Source organism: Dasypus novemcinctus, chromosome 1 (assembly GCF_030445035.2).
Source record: "Dasypus novemcinctus isolate mDasNov1 chromosome 1, mDasNov1.1.hap2, whole genome shotgun sequence".
NCBI classification, from domain to species: Eukaryota; Metazoa; Chordata; class Mammalia; order Cingulata; family Dasypodidae; genus Dasypus; species Dasypus novemcinctus.
In genome coordinates this window covers 201,979,656-201,998,082 of record NC_080673.1, presented here as the reverse complement: position 1 = coordinate 201,998,082, position 18,427 = coordinate 201,979,656, and the positions used below count along the sequence as shown (strand labels likewise).

Below are 18,427 nucleotides of genomic sequence, written 5' to 3'. Positions count from 1 at the left end.
GAAACCAACGTGGGGCTTTCAATCCAGCCTGGCCACAGGGACTGTTTTGGGGGGGCAGTGGTGGCTGAGGTGCATTTAGGGGGACAGGTAGGGTCACTCAGGTGATGGGGAGGGCATCAGGGGGCCATGACCCGGACAACAGCTCCCCTTTAGCCCCCGTGTCCCTCTCTTTTCTTTCCCCATCGGAGTGTGGCATTATCTACTCCTTTCTACTCATCTTCCTGAACTCTGTTGAAAATTCCTAGAAGTGTCGAGGAGAGCAGGGACTTGATAAACGTTTATGCCAATGCTGCGCTCGTCAAATTCACTGTCAGTTCATGGAATATGGGCCCCACACCCATGCCCAGCCCCCTGGAACAGCCTCCTGGAAATGTTCTTTTTTTGTACTTTAACCTAATTTTCTTTGTCTTTATTTAATTTTGAATAGATGATAATTCTCATGGCTAAATTTAAAAGGTAGGAAAGACTCCCCTTCCCATCCCAGCCCCCGCCCCCACTAGTTCCCTTCCCTGGTTACAAGCAGCATTACCAGTTTCTTGTGCGTCCTTCTGAAGAGGTTTTCTGCGGTAAGCATGCACTCGTGTGTGTGAGTGTACATGGGCGTGCACACTTAAAGGGGGTCTTTCCGCCCCTCTTTACGGAGACGGTAGGATTCTGTGCACACAGTTTTGCGATTTGCGTTTTCCTTTTATTGCCTTCACTCATTTCAGAACGTACATTCTTCCTTCTCCCTTCCACAGCTCCCGCCTCTTTTGTGGCAGAGCTGGGCTAGAGGGGATGCAGGAGTGGCGGGAGCAGGGTGAGATGGGCACGTGCAGGGGTCCCGGCTGCTTGGGCTGCTGGATGGCGTCCAAGAGCAGAGCCAGTCAAGAACGTGGCTGAGCAGAATCCAGACGGGCAAGACGCCTCGGCTTGTTCCCCGAAATCAGCCTGTGATCAGAGGCCCTGCTCTGGGCTTCAGAGTAACTGGGTGCGAAAGATCCGACATTTGCTTTTCCCGTCATACGGATTGTCAGGATCTCCCCAACCTGACTGCCGTGGCGCACTTGGAGGTTTTTCTCCCCTAAGTTTCTCTGCAGGGCGAGTTCCCTGCGCTTCCTTGAAACGGTCTCCGACAACAGCTTGGCAAAGGTGCGTCCAGACTCAGCCGGAGCCTCCGTGAGACTCTAACTCTCTCTTTCTTCCAGAGGACAGCATGCACGCAGGCGGGGCTGGGTCACCGTTTGTGAACCTGGACTTGTCCGTGAGCATGCACCCCTTTCGTTTCCTCCCGTGCCAGGTCTCCGGGCAGAGCGAACGGCCGGCGGCTCAGGTGCGGCTGCTCGTGAACAACACCAGGTCGCCGCTGGCCGCCAACCTCTCTGACCTGCTCTTGCTGGACAACATCACCGGCCTCACCGTCCATGGCTCGATCGGAAATAAGACCTCCGAAGGATTCCAGGCTTTCAGGAAGAAGTTTCTGCAGGGTGAGATCGGAAGATGGCAAATGATGAGAGCGCGGTCGATTTAACCCTTCTCCTCTCAGCTTTTTCACAAGCCTAAGCCAATCGAGTTGGTCCTTCTACTCTGACTTCATTTCTAAACTGTAGAAAGTGTGTCCTCCCTGTCTTGGGGTATCTGCAGTTTCCCAGCTGCTAAAACAGATACTGTACGATGGGTTGGAATCGATTGGCTCCTGGCTGTGGAGGCTGGAAGGCTGGCCTCCTCTAAGGTTGGTGTCACCAGGCTGCTGGCAATCTGTGGGCTTGCTTGGCTTTTCTGTCGTGCAGCAGTGTGCTCTGCTTTCTCTTCCGGGTTCCATCGGCTTCCAGCTTCTGGCTGCTCCCGTGGCTAACATTGGATAAGGCCCTTCGCCTTCCATCTGCTAGTAACTCCTCAGCTAGTAACGCCTTCAGAGGTCCTGACAAAGGGGCTCACACCCGCAGGACAGGGGCCGGCTCCTGAGCCTTTTGTGGGGGACCAACTGCGTTAACAAGTAGAGGGTGGTGACCAAACTGTACCAGGATAAAATCACCATTATTTATCCCTTTCGTTGTCACAGTCTGGTCTTCCTCACCTTCTCTCTTCTACCTTAGCTTTCACCACTATGCAGAAATAAAGGAGAACGTCGGGGATGTTTAACACATAAAAATTCAAGGATGCCTTGGGCTGTGCTCATTTTCTCCTTTTTCCTTTACTGTTATTATCTGGAGCTCTCAATAAATTGAGGAATGAAGCACCCTGTAGCCGCTGGGGCCAAAATGTGACCCCTGTTAAGGATGGCACAAAGCCACAGGCAGGCTTTGGGTGCCTACCAGACGTGCCCACCCACTGCATGGTGCAGTTAGCAGGACTTTCTCCTCTACCAGCCACCTCGGGCCGTCCTGGAGGCGCCGAGCAGAGACTGCTCTCTGCCAGCAGCTCAGCCTCGCAGGCAGGAACCCCAGCCCATCAGACAGGGCTCTCTGCTTCTAGGGGGTAGAGTCAGAAAGGGGCGGAGAGAGGCTGGCCCTGTTTCAGTAGGCACCCACACTCATCGATGGAGCCCTCCGGAGTGGCGCGCACGTGCTTTCCTTCGACAGTCTACCATTTGGTTCTCTCGAGGGGGCTTCCGTTCATCTGAAGACCACCAGGGGTGGCTGGTCCCTGGAGGTGCGCCTGAGTGGGCAGAAGAGAGTGTTTTTCCCCCAGAGTCTTTGGAAATGACTTGGAATATGACGTTATTGAAATAAACTCTATTACCCATTTCAAATCATGCCTAGTCACCTCGTTCAGCAGGGGCTTTGAAATGTGACTAAGTGATAATCCTGAGTTTAAACTGAATAAAATTCCTCCAACAGTTACCAGCCACCCGCAGAGCGGTGCCCCACAATTGAATGAAAACACCACCCATTAGCAGTTTCTCAGAGAGAAATTAAGTTCTCAGGAATGAATTCCCTATAAATTAAAAGTCAAATATATTCAGGTCCAAAGGAATTAAAATCTGAAATCAAATTCTTCTGCTCTTGATGGTTTAAAGTCTCAAAGCCAATATTCTCCAGTTAAAATTCCCCTAATCATCTTCCTGACATTTTATTCTGCCCAGACTCCAGCAGGACTCTTGACATCTGGAAGGGGAGGGTCTCCTTTAGCCATGGAGAAAGTGTAGAGCCTTCATCTCAGAAGCTGAATTCATTTAATGCCAACTCCCTTTTTATAAAGTCTACAGAGGGACACAAAAGAGTATCACAAAAACAAAATGTGCATCCATGTGATGGAATACTGTTTGGCAAGAAAAAGGGATGAAATTCTAATACATGTTACAACACAGATGACTCTGAAAATGTTACGTGCAGTGAAATAAGCCAGACATGAAAGAACACATATTGTGTGATTCCATTTATGTGAAATGTTCAAAAAAGGCCAATGTATAGAAACAGAAAGTTAATTGGTGGTTGCCAGGGATGGGAGTGGGACAGGGGGATAAATTTTTTAGGGTGATGGAAATGTTCTAAAGTTAGAACGTGGTGATGGTTGTACAACTCGTAAATGTACTAAAATTCCTTGAATTGTGCACTTAGCATGGGTGGATTTTATGGTAAGTGCATTACAGCTCAATGCTGTTAAAGCTAACAAGAAGAGGATCAGCGTGTCGGCCCCACCCCACCCAGTCCAGGCCATGAGCCAGTTGGGTCCACTTAGTGATTCACAGGCCAGAGCTGAGCTCAGGGGCATCTGCAGGGAGGAGCTGGCTGGAGCTGCTGCCCTTGGCATTCACTTGACCAAGCACCTCCAGCCTCTGCCTGGCGCCTGGTGCCTGGAGCCCATGCCGTTGCAGACGGAGGAGCCCCCGTAGGAGCTGTCTCGTTGGTTGAGTTGGATTTTAAATTTGAATGTGGCTGGAGAACGGGTGCAATACAATGGGAAACGGAGGCTGCAGTGGTTGAGCAAAGAGAGTGTGTTACTTGGGGTTCCAAGGAGAGAGGGGATCCCATGGGGGATCCATGGGAAGGGCCATCAGCTCAGGGACCTCCACCAGCAGCGAGCGGGGACCATACAGGCTGAGCGAGAGGGACCCGTGGGCTTGTGCCTCTGTTGGGATCTGGGGGTGGAAGTTAGATTTCCTGCAGGAGTCCAGGGTTGGTACGTTTCAAGCAGATGCACATGAAACAGTGAAGGAATGGGGGTCCCGGGGCAGTGGGGTTGGTGAGCTTAGCATTCGGGGCCAGCTGTGGGTTCTGGGTGAGTCGTGAGGGCAATGTGGTTGGTGGCTGCAGATGTAAAGTTGAGCTCGGGGAGTGGAACGCTGTTGAGTTGGCCAAAGGGCAGTGTCCAGGCCGGTGGCTTGGCCAGAGGGAGACAGCTACAGGTGCAGCACACCAAACATTGGGGTAGTTGGGGCAGGAGCTGGCGTGGGCACGATGCGTTTCCAGTATCACACGGAGAATCCCCCTGTGTGTGTTGCACCCTCTTTCAGAAGGTGGAGCTTGAGCCATCCTTGCCTCTTGCCAAACTGGAAACCTTGCAGAGGGGGCTGCCCCGTCACTGGATCTTGTTTGAGCTTTCTCTCTTTTCCCATCCAGGATCCCCAGCACCTGTGCATTTACCTTGGGGTTCAAGTGCATGTGGCCTCTGACCAACGCAGAGCCCCCTCCTCCTGTGTACAGACCTTTTCAGTCCTGTCCTCTTGTTGAGAGTGGGCTGAGCCAGAAACCCTGTCTCCCTGGGCAGTTCTCCCTCTTGTGTTACTGAACCATCGAGGGCCAACTGGACACTCCAAGTTGGGGACTGGATGGGGACATGAAGCCAGGGTTAGCGTCTTCACAGCCCCGCCCCGGCCCTGGCCTAGTGCCACCTCCCCGTGTGGAGCTGAGGGTGGGCCTCGCAGCTGTGCGGAGGGGCCAGGGCAGGGGCTGCAGCTCTGCCCACCAAGGCTCAAGGGCCCGTGATGACCTTCCTTAGAGGAGCGGAGGGTGGTGGTGGGAATCAGCTGCTGCCCGCCTGGGTTCAGAACGCAGCCCAATGTGTGGGAGCTGAGGAATCCCGGGTCAGGAGGATGTCCCCACCACGTCCCAGGTAAGGCTTCAGCTCTGTAGGGCAGAGGAGCTCCTGTGCCTGCTGCCAGTCCCTGCCACCCGAGGGGGTCCAGGAGCTGATGCACCCCGTTGTGCTTCCCCAGTTTGCCACTCAAGAATGCTCCCCACTTGCGGGTACAGGAAATGCAGCGTCCCTTGCTTAAGCCCCAGCGGGGAGGGGGGCCTCCTTTTGAACCTCAAAAGACCGTGGCTGCGTCTGGGGTGCGGTGGGCCAGCTGGTGATCACGGTCCTGTCCTGACTCGCTGCCTTCTCTCTGAGCAGTTGGGGACACCTACGCCGTGGGCTACAGCGCCTGGCTGGAGGCCGGGAGCCTCAGGAACGGGGAGACGCTGATGCTGCCGGCCCAGCTCGCCTTCCAGACTTCGTCCCCGGTATCTTCTTTGTTCCTTTTATTTCGGTAATTGTGGGAGGCGGTTTTAAAAACATGGACACTCAAGGCACAAGAGCTGTCCGTCCATCCATTCAGTGGTGTCACGTCTGGGTAGGCTCAGGGGCTTCGGGGCACGGGTGGTTACCCTTGGCTCTGCTCCTTGACCTTGAGTGGGTTTCTCAGTCCCTCTGGGCCTCCCCAGGGTCTCTGTAGACAGAGTAACCGATAGTTGGCCATTTCCTGCCGCTGTGTCCCGTGCATGCTGAGCTCCCCACCCGTGGCCACCGTGTCCATCAGCACCTTCATTCTTACTTATCTTTTTGTTAATCCTTCTATTTAATGTGTGCTGGGCGATGACCCGTCCTGCGCCAGGCCCTGGGGACAAGGGCTGATGGAGGTGCAGTCTTGTCGGGAGGGACTTATGCTCGGGTACTTCTGACACTATGGAGACCCTTAGGAATGCGGTGCATGAGCGCCCAGTGTGCCCACCCAGGGCCGCAGGACGATGCAGCCTGGGGCCCCCTGGCCAGCTCCTGCTAGGGACCCCTCCCACCCTCAAGTCTGCAGGGCCCAGCGTGGCGTTTCTGCTGCAATAAGCAAAAACCAAAACTAGATAAATTAGGTGAAAGGAGAAATTACAAAAAGGTGAACACCAGATACAAGAAAACTGCATAAAACAGAAAAGACAAATCCCTCAGGGGTTAAGTACAAAGTCAAAAGCAGAGGACAAAGAAGGATAAGAAATAGAGATAAAGCGGCCTAGCGGAAATGCCATCAGCAAGTTAGAGGAAAAGAAAGCCAGGAATAAAAACCCAGTAAATGTTTTTGTGTGATGTATGTATCTTAGAAATGAAAAAAAAACCAAAAACCCAGTAAGCGGAGATAAAAATTTCAGATCAGGCAGCAGGCTGCACTCAGAAACCAAAATGAGAGCGGCCGCCCCTCCACCGGCCCCGGCAGGCCAGGATGCCCGGCAGCCGCACAGCCCAAGGTGCGGGGCTGGCTGGGGTGGTGGGGGGCGTGGCGTGGAGTGCAGCCCCCTGACTTAACCCAGCGTGACTTTCTAGCCCCGCCACGCCCTGGTATCGTCCTGGCTCTTCTCTTGAGTGGCTCCTTTGTGTGCAATGCCGGCTGTCCTTACTTTGCTGCCACAGTGTGACTTGCAGATATGATTCCTCTAGCGAGTTAGAGTCTGCCTTCCACACAGAGTTCAGCAAAGATTAGGCACGTAGCAAGTGCGCCAAGAGTGCACGTGGAGTCCAGCAGGCTTGGGAAGGACAGGAGACTTAGAGAACGTCCCCCTTGCCCCACGGACCAGAGGGAGCCCTGCCACACTCTGTTCACGTGGGCTGCTCAAAGTTAGTGGCAGAGGTGTCTGCTTACGGCGTGCCAGGCCACTGCGTAGCATACGTATTAGGCAAAAGGCAGAGCTTGGTTCTGCTCTTTGAAGGCACTGATGAAAAATGCCTCACTCCCCCAGGGCCAGAAACAGCCCTGCACGTAATGGTGCTCGGTAAATATGTGTTGAATAAATGAAGGAACAAGTCGGCGAACACGTGAATCTTGGTTATTTCCTTTTTTAATGCCTTGGAGCCTCAGGTTTCTTATTTATGAGGAGATTGTCATATCAGTGTCAAGACGTTTTTTGTGGGGATACTTGAAATGGCACATATAATCTCCTTCAAAGCCCTCGGGGTGGACAGATAGTGAAGTGCAGGGGGCCGAATTGAGTCTGCCCAGTATCCCACCCACCTGAAGCTTCCAGCACCCCCAGCTCTGGTAGCTGGTGCTCTGGGCTCCCCATCAGCACCTCTTCTTCCTAGACCGTCCACAGAAACCACTTGTCAGAGGCCCTTGGCACTCATGATTGTTGAGTGAATAAACTCTCAAGTTGTGTCACCCGGTTGAACTGGGAGTCCCTTTGGATGGTGGGTGCTGGTAACTGATGTGGAGAGCACCAGTGTGTATTTAGGGCTGAAAATGGTCTGACCCAAAGTCTGAGTGTCTGCTCAATGTGGCCACACTGGTTTGCTCTGCTCGTTGGTCCCTCAAGAAAGTGTTCTTCTACAAAAGGTAAATTAAATAAATTATTTAAAAATATAGTATGTTTATACAGGGTGAAGTTCTTCAAATGTGTCTGGTGGTGGTGCCTGATAGCTCAGGGGCTGGGGACCGTCTCCCTATTTGTATTGCTGGAAACTTTGCAACCTCTCGGGCTGTTTCCCCACGTGGAAAACATGAGGCACCGGAGGAGACCCCCAGATCTCATCTAGTTCTGACTTTTAGGATGCACACACACCACCATCAAATTCATCTAGGGGCAGGTGAAACATACCTGGATGAATGAAGCCAGGTAAAGAGCAAGAGAGACTGAAACGTCTCAGGTTCATTACAATGCCATGTAAATGTTAGGTCTGCCCTGTAAACGTCCCCCCATCCCTCCTGGCCTATGTCTTCGACTCCCTGCTCTGCAGGGTTGGCGTTCTGTGGATGGATGAAGGCTGGCTCGGGAGCACGTTTCGAGCTCCTCTCTGCTTAGATCCTGGGTGTCAGACGCACAGGGAGGAGGCCCCAGGCAGAGAGCACTGTGGCCTCTGCTCTGTGCCTTGGGAGTCCAGCTCAGGATACCCTGAAACTCCCAGGGCTCCCTAGATATTCTAAAGCAGAGGCCATTCGAGAAGCAGAAGGGCCAAGTGACTGCTTTGTCATTTTCCTTTGTTTGAGGCTGGGTTCCTTCTTTAAAGCTTCATATTTAATTTTTTTCCCATTTCACTCCTACAAAAGAGGACTGGTGGCGTTTGGATTTCCCTTTGAACCCTCCATTAGGTTGCCTCCTTTGCCCCATAATGGATTTGGGATGCCCCGGTGCTTCCCAGCGCTGTGGCTATGACACCCGTACAGCAGCCATCGGGATTCGCTACCTGGAGGGGGAGGGGAAATGTATGTTCAAATGCCTTGGTAGGGTCCATGGTGGGGGGTGACCCAGGGTGACCCCCCCAGCCCCAAGGCCCAAGGTTAGAACAGTGCTGCCGCTCCTGCTGCTTACTGCTGATACTTCACAGCGCCCCATGTGCCAGGCACTGTTCCAGGCCCCATCTTAATTAATTCAATCCTCACAGCGACCTTACAAGGTGACTGTGGCTCCCATTTCACAGATGAGGAAACTGAGGCACAGAGAGGTTAAAATCTGGCGTGAGGTCAGACAGCCGGTGAGCAACGAACCTGCGGTCTCCACCCATGACCCTGGCACCTCTCAGCGTCAACTCACCTGCCTCTGCCCGGGAAGGAATTCGTCCTGGGGGGTGCCTTCTCAGATACCATGCGGGTGGGCAGAGCTCTGCAGACACGCACCTTCCATGGGTCTGGTTCCTCTCTGCTCAACAGTGGACTAGAGGGTGCTGGGATTTGGGGCAGGGATGAGCCCAGGCCAGAGCCCGGCATTCTCCCCCTCCCAGGAAGGAGGCAGGCGCCCAGAGAGTCCGAGTGCCCGGCCCCGGGTTGCCCAGCTGCTGACCACCCCAGCCCCGAGCATTTCACGAGGGCCCCCTGCCAGCAACATCCGTGGCGACCGGGGAAGCTGGAGTGTGGCTCTCACGCTTGCACGTGGTAGAGAAGCAGGTCTGCAATTCCTCAGGCCTTCCCTGCTGGGGCTCTAGCCCCTCTGCAAGTTTCGACCCACCGGGCATGGGGTGGGTGCTGGAGGGGCTCCCAAGTGGTCGGCAATGGAGCGGAGGCTCCAAACACTGTGGCTAAAGCGCTTTTCTCTCCCCTTTTCTAGAACCGAACACAGCTAAAAGCTCTTTTCACCATAACCGTCGAAGAAGAGATAACGGTAAGAGCAAACGGAGGACACGACCCCCACTCCCAGCTTTGTCCAAGTGTGTCTTTCTGGACCTGTGGAGGCTTGTCTGTCCTCGGAGCCACGGGGAGGGCCCAGGGGCTGGACTTGGCACCACGGGCGTGCGTTGGGACCGGGGCTCCCCGCGTTTTTTCAGGTCTGCCAGGAAGGCCCGAGGCTGCCTGGCCACTTAGCACTTTCTGTTCCCCTGAGGCCCCCACATCTGGGCAAGGCGACCAGTTACTACCTGGACAGGTGAGGCTCCACCCACCGTCTACGCTCCCACCAGGTCTTCACAGGCCCCCCTGCCTCTGCCCTCCACCGCTAGCACTTTTCCATTTGTGTTCGTCGGCCTGTGCACGCACGACTCACTCCGCTCACTTGGTGTGCCCACTAAGTGTCTGTACCTTATGCAACACCAGACCCCACTCCTTAAGCACCTACTGTGTGCCAGGCATGCTAAGTGATTTCATATGCAGAGTCATTTAGTCCTCACCACAGTCTCATGAGGTTGATTCTATTTTCAAATCATCCCTGTTTCACAGACAGGGAAACTGAGGCACAATAGGGTCAAATAACTTCTCCAGAGTGTATGGCTAGTGTGCTGGGGGTGCCCCGGTTCTGTGATTCACTAGAAGGACTCACGGGACCCTGCGTATCTTTGTACTTACAGCTATGATTTATTTCAGCGCCAGGATCCAGCAGAATCCGGCAAGGGAAAAGGCCCATGGGGCCAAGTTCAGGGGAGCCCAGGGGTCAGCACCCAAGGGTCCTCTCCCATGGAGTTGCAAGGGACGTGCTTAATTCTACGAGCTGTGGATGTTGTCTAGCAGGGAAGCTTGTTAGAGACTCAGTGCCCAGGGTTTTTACTGGGGGCTGGTCACGGGCCTCCAAACCCCAGAAGGAAAGCAGAAACCACGTTGTTTGCACTTTCTGGGCCCAGGGAGCCATTCTTGTCAGGGGTTCGAGGGACACTCCCCAAATCCAAGTTCCCAGAAGCCAGCTAAGCACCGGCCTGGCAAGCAGGCCTCGCAGAGGAGCGCGGACAGGCCCGTGTCCATCCGCATACACATGCGCTAACTCTTCTCTGCACGCTAGCCCGTGGTACAGCCAGGTGTGGACCCAGCTTGCTTGGCTCCAGAGCCTGCTGTCGGCCTCCTTATGAGCAGGAGGGATGGAAATAAAACAGGAGCCTGGTCTCGAGAGCACGCTGACGCATTAGTGCACAGATAAAAACAGTTCTTCTCGCTGCTCTGTGGGCCTTTTGCTGGCAGGGCCACTTCTCATTCATCCCCTGTCCCCCACTGCGTCTGACCTGTCGGTGGCGAGTATCCCTTGATTGACTTCATGGGGATCAGTGACGGTGATTGCTGCTCAGTGGAGACGTGGCTGGCAGCCGTGTGATTGCAGTAGCAGGCAGGGGACATCCATTTCTGTGGCCTTCATGGCCCTGCCTCCGTGCCCCAGGCCCGCTGATGTGGGTGGAGATGAGCCATTCCCTGGCCTTCGGGGCCACACCTACCACACACCTTACCTCTATGAGACACAGGAGAAGGGTCTCCCCTGGGGTGCAGCCCCCTGGATGCAAGGCTTAGTGGTGGATTGGGGCTGGAATTCAGCCCCCACCAGCCCCTGGGCCAGGCACCCTTGGGCAGCGGGCCATGTTCATGGAGCTGGACGTCAGGTGGGGCGATGAGTCCTGCTTAGGTCACAGGGGGCCCTGCAGAGTTGTGAGTAGAGCAGGCTCTCAGACAAGAAGGCATAGTTTCCATGGATGATGTGTGACCTGGGGCATGTAATGCCTTTCTGGGCTTCAGTTTTCTCAACTGTAAAATGGGAATAGTCAAAGTACCCACTTACGAGGGTGGTTGATAAAGTAGATGGATCCATATGCATGAAGCACTCAGTACAGCGCCTGGAACAATGCAAGTGCCCGATAAATGCCAGCTGCTATTATTATTATTATTATTACATTGTTACTATTACATATACATGGAAAGAACACCTTGCCCAATATTCCGTGATAATTACAACTGAATGGTAAGTAACAGGGTCTCAAACCCAAATGCCTTCAGAGGCCACACAGGTCCCATAAACGTGTGAATCAGACCCAGGCCTCAAGGTTCTCGGAAGGCGTGGAGCCTAGAGGCTCAGGAGACCAGCAGCCCCCATCCCCATCCTCACTCTGAGATGTGAAACAGAAAAAAAAAAAGACCAGGCAATACACAGCTGTGACTGAATTTGCTGGCTTCTGACACAAAATATAAATAGTACATTCTCTGGATACCGACAGGAGAGAAAGAGCTGTGTGGATGATGGTGGACAGACAGGGTTCCTTGAGGAGATAAGAAGTCCCTTGGGCCCTCAAGGTTAAGGTCTAGTTAGAGATGGAGAGGGGGCTCCAGCAGGCTAACCCTCTGCACAGATATCAGCCCAAGATCTGAGTTCGACGTTAGGCCAGGATTGATTGTGGGGAAGATGTGCACCAAGATGTTACTAGGTGCAAGCACCATCCCTAGAACCACTGAGCAGACACACCAGGACACGGACTGACTTGGGCACACGCAAAGGGACTGAATTACCTCCGGAAAGGGTGATATTGTGACCGACTGGGGAACCTGGCAGTGAGGAAAAATGCTCCCCTGGCATTTTCATTAAGCAATTACAGAAAAAGGGTAAAGACATAGTGTTGAGCTGTTGTATAAATTTGGATTTCTGCAATATTTGGAAGATACCCCATTGCTTCCTTCATTTCCTATTTCTTTCCTGAGTATGAATCTGACATGTCGGACAAGGAAAATGAAGTCCCAACAAGTCGCTTCCCATTTTGTCTCCATTTTGTTTTTCTCGAGTAGAGTCTCTCTGAGGGGGAAAGAACCACACTCTTCCGTCCATGCTGGCTCACACCCACACTGCTGGGGTTAGTTGCATGCACCCACGGAGGGGAGAACAGGTTGTAGGCTCTCCTGCAAGGATCTCGAGGTCTAATTAGGAAACAGACATCTAGACAAATTATTACATTGCCCAAATGCATTTAGAATGCAATTCCAATACAAATCCTAAGGGAATTTGGAGGGGAATGTGATAAAGTGAATCAGACTTTCACCTGAAAATCTAAATGTATGAAACTGGATAAGAAAATCTTGAAAATGAAGAGTGATACGAGAGGACTGTTGCTAGCATTTATTCACATCATTATAAAGCTACACGAATGCAGACTGCACCTATGGCACGGAAGGTTGGACTAAAGGGACCAAATAGAACATCCATACATGTGTATATAATGAAATGGTATTTCAAATCAGTGGGAATGTGTATATACAAAAATCTGTGAGCAACTGCCTGGACCTTTTGGAAGGAAAATAAAGAAGCATTCCCTAATGTTAAAATCTAAGTAGAAGAAACAATGGATTAAAGTGAATGTAAGTTGATACTATATAGTATGAAGAAAACCATGAAGGAAAACCATGGATTTGAATACATAGATAAAAGAAACTTTAAAATTAAAGACAGCTTAACAAAGATAAGTGACAAACTTGGGGAAACATTTATAACATACATGAAAGGCAAGGTTTAATATCTTTAATATATAAAGAGCTCCTATAAACTAATAAGAGATAGCAATCTATGCACAAGATGAGACCATCAAAGAGTTGATTCTCATTATTTGCGGTAGTTTTGTTCTATGACGTCTCCCCAAACACTGAATTAGTGAATATGACCGTTGCTTCTTGAGCCTCTAGTCACAACATTTCCATCAACTGATCAGTACATAACCTTGTTTTATGTGTGTTTCTGTTTAAATAGACCTTGTTGATTAATTCACGTTGAACTCACGGCCAGCAGTACATAACTCATCCCTGAACCAAGGTTCTCTAACTCAGGTATTTTCCCCATAGGTATGTCACAGCCTTCTTGTGCTTGGGAACACTAGGAAACACTTTGGCACTATGCTTGGGAGCATTTTAAACGATGAAATCACCAACAAAAAGTACAAAAAATGTAAAAAATATGGCACTAAATATACTGCATAAAGGATACTTGTTTATATTATTAGAGCTGAAAAAGATGGCAGAGTGTTGGTTTGCTCTCCCTCAGCTGGAAATATGCATGTCGAGTGAGACAAAATGTTGATTTTGGATTACAAACAAATTTTAGCACATTGGTGAATTTTTAAATATGGAATCCACAAACAATGAGGATCACCTGTACAGGGTTTTACAAGGTGGCCTTGAAGCACAACGGAGGAGATTTTGGTACTGTTGGCAAAATCCTGTGGCTCTGAGTTGAACTTGGAAGACCAGGGACCTTCAAGCAATCACATATTTTCGATTATCCCTTTTCTATGTTGCCTCTTCTCCACTCTACTCCCTGGTCTGGCCCGAGTCCTTCTTGTTTGGATTATTACACCAGCCTCTAACTGGCCTCCTGGCCTGTGGCCCTGCTCCCCTCCAGCCAACTGTCCATGCTGCGGTGACCTTCCCTCAAACACAAGCCGCCTGCTTCATATGTTGAGGGATTCCTATTCCTGCTGGATCAAGCCCCGTTCCCTCCATTTAATATTCAGGATCCCCATCCCTTCTCTCTCCCAGTGCCATGATATTCCTTTCCCACCTGTTCTTGGAACTCTTGAGCAACTTATAACCATCCTTCAGGACATTACCAACTCCCCGCTGTGCCTTATGGTCCCCTGGCCATGCCCAGTGGGTTGATTGCACCCTCTGCTAGATCCCATGGGATTGGAATAACTTAAACCTGTACTACTCTGAATTGAGGTTATTCCCCTGGTTGACACTTGATGTATTTTTGTTGACATTGGAATAGAATTTATGCCTTGGAAGAGACACTAAAGAACATCTAGTGCCCCTTCTTCATTTGGCAAAGCAAAATGACTCAGGTCCAGAGAGGCACCATGGCCTGGCCGGGCTTCCGCAGTTTGATGACGCAATTGTGGAATGGCCTTCTGCTGTGAACCCAGCCTCACCCTCTTGATTGGTCAGTTAGAAAAGCTCCCTTGGTAAGCTTGACTTCCCAGCTCTTGCCCTTGCCAGGGTTGTCATATAAGAGGCCAAGAGCCCCTCTGCTCTCAACACTGCCCCCTCGAGGGCTGTGTGAGAATTGCATCTTTAACTCAAAGGGAAGGATTTGACCTAAATTGTCCTAAATTGCCCTTATGCACACCTGAGCAGAGTCTCAGAGACAGATAAAGTAGATACAACCCCAGGTATTGGTTCTTTTGAGGGCTAAAGAGACCCACGGGTTCTATGGTCATGGCAGATGGGGTTCACTGCCATGTCAGTTGGCCCTTCTTTGGAGCTGGTGTTTCTGCGTGATGGAACTGGACTCAGATAGGATCTCTTTTCACAAGACTTTCATGCTACTTTACTGGAATTGTAGTTGGTGTTGGGGTTTAAGATATATTTAGGGGATATGGATCTCTGGACTGACAATATGATAGCCACGCCCTGAACCTCAACAGACTTCAATTCCTACACTCTGATTTATTGGACTTCCCCCCCTCAGCTAACATGGAGTTGAAGAAGGTCAATCACCACAACATGGAGCCTAGAGTGTCTACAACTGAAAGCAGGAGGATTGCATCCAGTATCCATGTGGAATCTAAGCCCCCTCTTGACATAGATGTACAATGGACACAACCAATCCAATGTCCGCAGAGAAAATGTGGCATTGGTGTGGGAAGGGTGGCCATGGTGGCTGCTGGGTGTGGGGAATGGGAGGAAGAGATGAGATGTGGTGGCGTTTTCGGGACTTGGAGTTGTCCTGGGTGGTGCTTCACAGACAATTACGAGACATTGTAGATCCCCACAGGTCCCACTGGATGGAACGTGGGAGAGTGTCGGCTATGATGTGGACCATTAACTATGAGGTGCAGCGATGCCCAGAGATGTACTTACCAAATGCAATGGATGTGTCATGATGATGGGAGAGAGTGTTGCTGTGGGGGGAGTGGGGGTGGGGGCGGTGGGGTTGAATGGGACTTCATATTTTTTGAATGTAATATTTTTTTAAAAAATGAATAAAAAAAAACAAAAACAAACAAACAAACAAAAAAACCGAAATTGTCCTAAAATCTCATTCAGGACTGTCATTCTATGTGATCTCCCCTTTTCCCCAAACTTTTTCTTTTTTTTTTTTAAGAGGAGGTCATTTCATCTATTTGCCCGTTGGGGAAAGTTTGAAGAAATACCCACTGGGCACATGCACCCCTTCCCACCCCCTCCTGGAAGTTGGAAGAATAAGACAACGTTACCTTGTAATCCTACTGCCAGAGAGAACCATGACCACCAAGTTAGCTTTTGCCTTCCATTAGTTGATTAGTCAATGTATTATGTAATGAAGTCTAACTGTATAAGCCCTCCTGCAACCTGTTTTTTTTGTGGCATGCTGCTGGATTTTCAGCATTTAAAGCATTTTCTTTGAAAGGCCTTTTGTTCTAGCATCATTTTTCATAATTGCAGTGATAGCATTTGCTAAAGGAATCTGCTGCCAGAGAGTATGTGGCAAAGGGGTGTTCAGAGGTGACTATTCTCCAGAGGCAAGAAGCAGATGTCGGTGAGGACTCTGCAGGGTAGGAAGCGGGCACAGAGAAGCCCTCTCTTCTTTAGGCGGTGACGTTTCTGGTGAACTTGTTCTTTGAAATCTGTACTTACAGTGATCATCAGTGGAATCTGACTGCAACATTTTTAGGGGTGTCTCAGAAGTGTGGTTAACCTGGGGCCGGTTTCCAGTCCTCGCTGCAGAGGTGCCTCTCAGCAAGGCACCAGGGACATTTATGGCTTCCCCGTCTCTGCATCCTCCTCCATCACCACGTCCTGTTGACTGTCTCCTAAATATTCTTCCAACCTTGCTGTCCCCTCCAACCTAACGACGATAGGAGGAGGAGTGATGGCACCTACCTTTATCAAGTCGTTTCTATGAGCTGCAGCCCTCTCAGGTCGGCTCTACTTTTTGTCCATCGTGTAATACACAGAAGGTAAAATTTACCATTAGGGACTATGACAGTTTGAAGCTGGGTGGACCCCAGAAGTTTATGTCTTTAGAGCTAATCCATTCCTGTGCATGCAGACCTATTTTAGGTGGGACCTTTTGGTTAAGTTCCTTCAGCTAAGGGCCTTTGAGTGGATTGCGTGACCCAGGGTGGGTCTTAATCCTCTTACTGGAGTCCTTCAGAAACAGAGGAATAAAAAGCTGCAGACATAGAAAAGAACTGCAGAGACAGAGGAACCCAGAAGCAGAGGGAGAAGGCCCAGGAGCCAGAAGCTGAAATCAGTGAAACACAGAAGCTGAGAGGAGCCACTGAAGCCCAAAGCTGAGAGCAAAAAGACCTGGAGGAGAGGGGAGAGACGAGCAGACACCACCCAGTCCCTGCTCGCCCACAGCTGCGGCTCTGGGAGAAAGCATCGCCTGATGATGCCTTGATTTGGACACTTTCTTGGCCTTGGGACTGTAAACTTTTAAGTTAATAAATCCCCATTGTAGCAGCCAACCCATTTCTGGCACATTGCATTTCAGCATCCTAGCAAATGAAAACAGAAATATTTCATACATTCACAGCGTTCCAGTTCTAGAACATTTTCCTCACACCCCAGAAGAAAACCCCATGCCCATTAAGCAGTGACTCTCCTTTCCCTCCTCTTTCCAGCCCCCACAGCCACTAATCAGCTTTCTGTCTCTGGTTGTGCCAACTGTCTCTATGGATTCTGCCAATACTCAGTAAATAGGATCATACACCATGGGATCATTTGTATCTGCCTTCTTTCGCTTTGCATAATGTTTTCAAGTTCATGCTTTAGCATGTATCAGTACTTCATTCCTTTTTATGGTCAAATAATGTTGTGTTGTCTGGATAGGCCACATTTTGTTTATCCATTCAACAGTTTATAAATATTTAGGTTATGTCCCCTTTTTGGCTTTTATGAATGAAGCCACTGAACATTCACACACAATTGTTACGTGGACATATGCTTTCATTTCTCTTGGGCATATATGCTTGGGAAGGGAATTGCTGGGTCAGGTGGTAATTCTGTTTAACTGACTGAGAAATAGAAACCATCCTCTTTATCTTCCTTTTGCTGATGGAGAAACCACAGCTTAGAGGGGAAGGCCGGTGTCCCACAGTGCGATAGGGGGTGGAGAGGGGACTTGAGCCCTCTGTAAGGCCAAAGTCCTTAGTCCTAACTAGGTGCTTGTTTCACACCTCCTCATTCTTCCCTTGGCCGAGGCATGCAGGTTTATCCTTGACCAGGCAGAAGTTCATGCAGCAGCCAGAATTACCTTCCTAAAAAATACTCATCTGATGCCTTCCTTCCTGGCCTCAAAGCCTGCAGTGACTCCCCTTTGCCTGTAAGACAAGGTCATCCATCCTTAACCTGCTCTTGAAGGCCTTGGGGCTGCTTTTCTTGCTGCCTCCAGGTCGTGACTCATACTGGCCACCTGCCTGGCTCACCCTCTCCGGGCCCTGGCTTGTCCTCCTTTGCCCAGGGGCCCCTCTTGGGGAATCTTCTTGGGTCCCCAAGCTGGGCAAGGGATGCCCCTGCTCCCTGCCGCCATCACACTGTGTCTGCACTGCCTATTTTCCTGCCCGTTCCTCCGGGAGATTGTGACCTCCATGGAGCAGAGTCTGGGGCTTGTTCCTGTTCTGGCTGCACAGAGCTCATCAGATCGGGGAATTAAGTCGTGTCAGGAAAGCCTATTGCTGGGTTTAAACGCTGGGTCAAGCCTGGCTGTGTTGGAGGGCAGTCCATTGTGATGCATCCACTTAAGCCAAGAGTCTCAGGCAAACTGGATTAATGAAGAGGGGTTGCTGTACAGGTGGCAAGGGCATCAGGATTTTGAGCTATAAAAATGTAAGATTCAAAAGGAAGTAAGACCTGGCCTGCAGTAAAAAGTTCAACAAAGGTGTTGGTGGTGAAGGATCATTTTGAAAGAATCATGATGGCATTTGGCTGGAGACTCAGGTGTTCCAAGAGTCACTTTCACCTAAAAGGTTCTCGGGAGAGCTCTATACTCAGAGTGGGGCTTAAAATGTTAGCAGTGGCACAAGCCCCTGACGACCCAACACGGGGCTCCTGGTAAAGGCCAGGCTGGAGCGTGAGTCCTAGAGCAGTAGCATGGTATGAGGGCTACTGACCCACACTGCTGGA

General features: G+C 50.8%; 1 protein-coding gene across 5 annotated transcripts in view; it reads left to right on the top strand.

Moving 5' to 3' along the window:
- Positions 1–18,427, top strand: part of EVC2 (EvC ciliary complex subunit 2) — a 166,890-nt gene that overhangs the window by 23,565 nt on the left and 124,898 nt on the right. For all 5 annotated transcript variants that reach the window (XM_058301201.2, XM_058301196.1, XM_058301210.2 and 2 more), the window contains 3 exons: positions 1,280–1,466; positions 5,317–5,426; positions 9,204–9,257. In XM_058301201.2, coding sequence (XP_058157184.1) covers positions 1,280–1,466; positions 5,317–5,426; positions 9,204–9,257 — 351 coding nt within the window. The remainder of the gene's footprint in view (positions 1–1,279; positions 1,467–5,316; positions 5,427–9,203; positions 9,258–18,427) is intronic.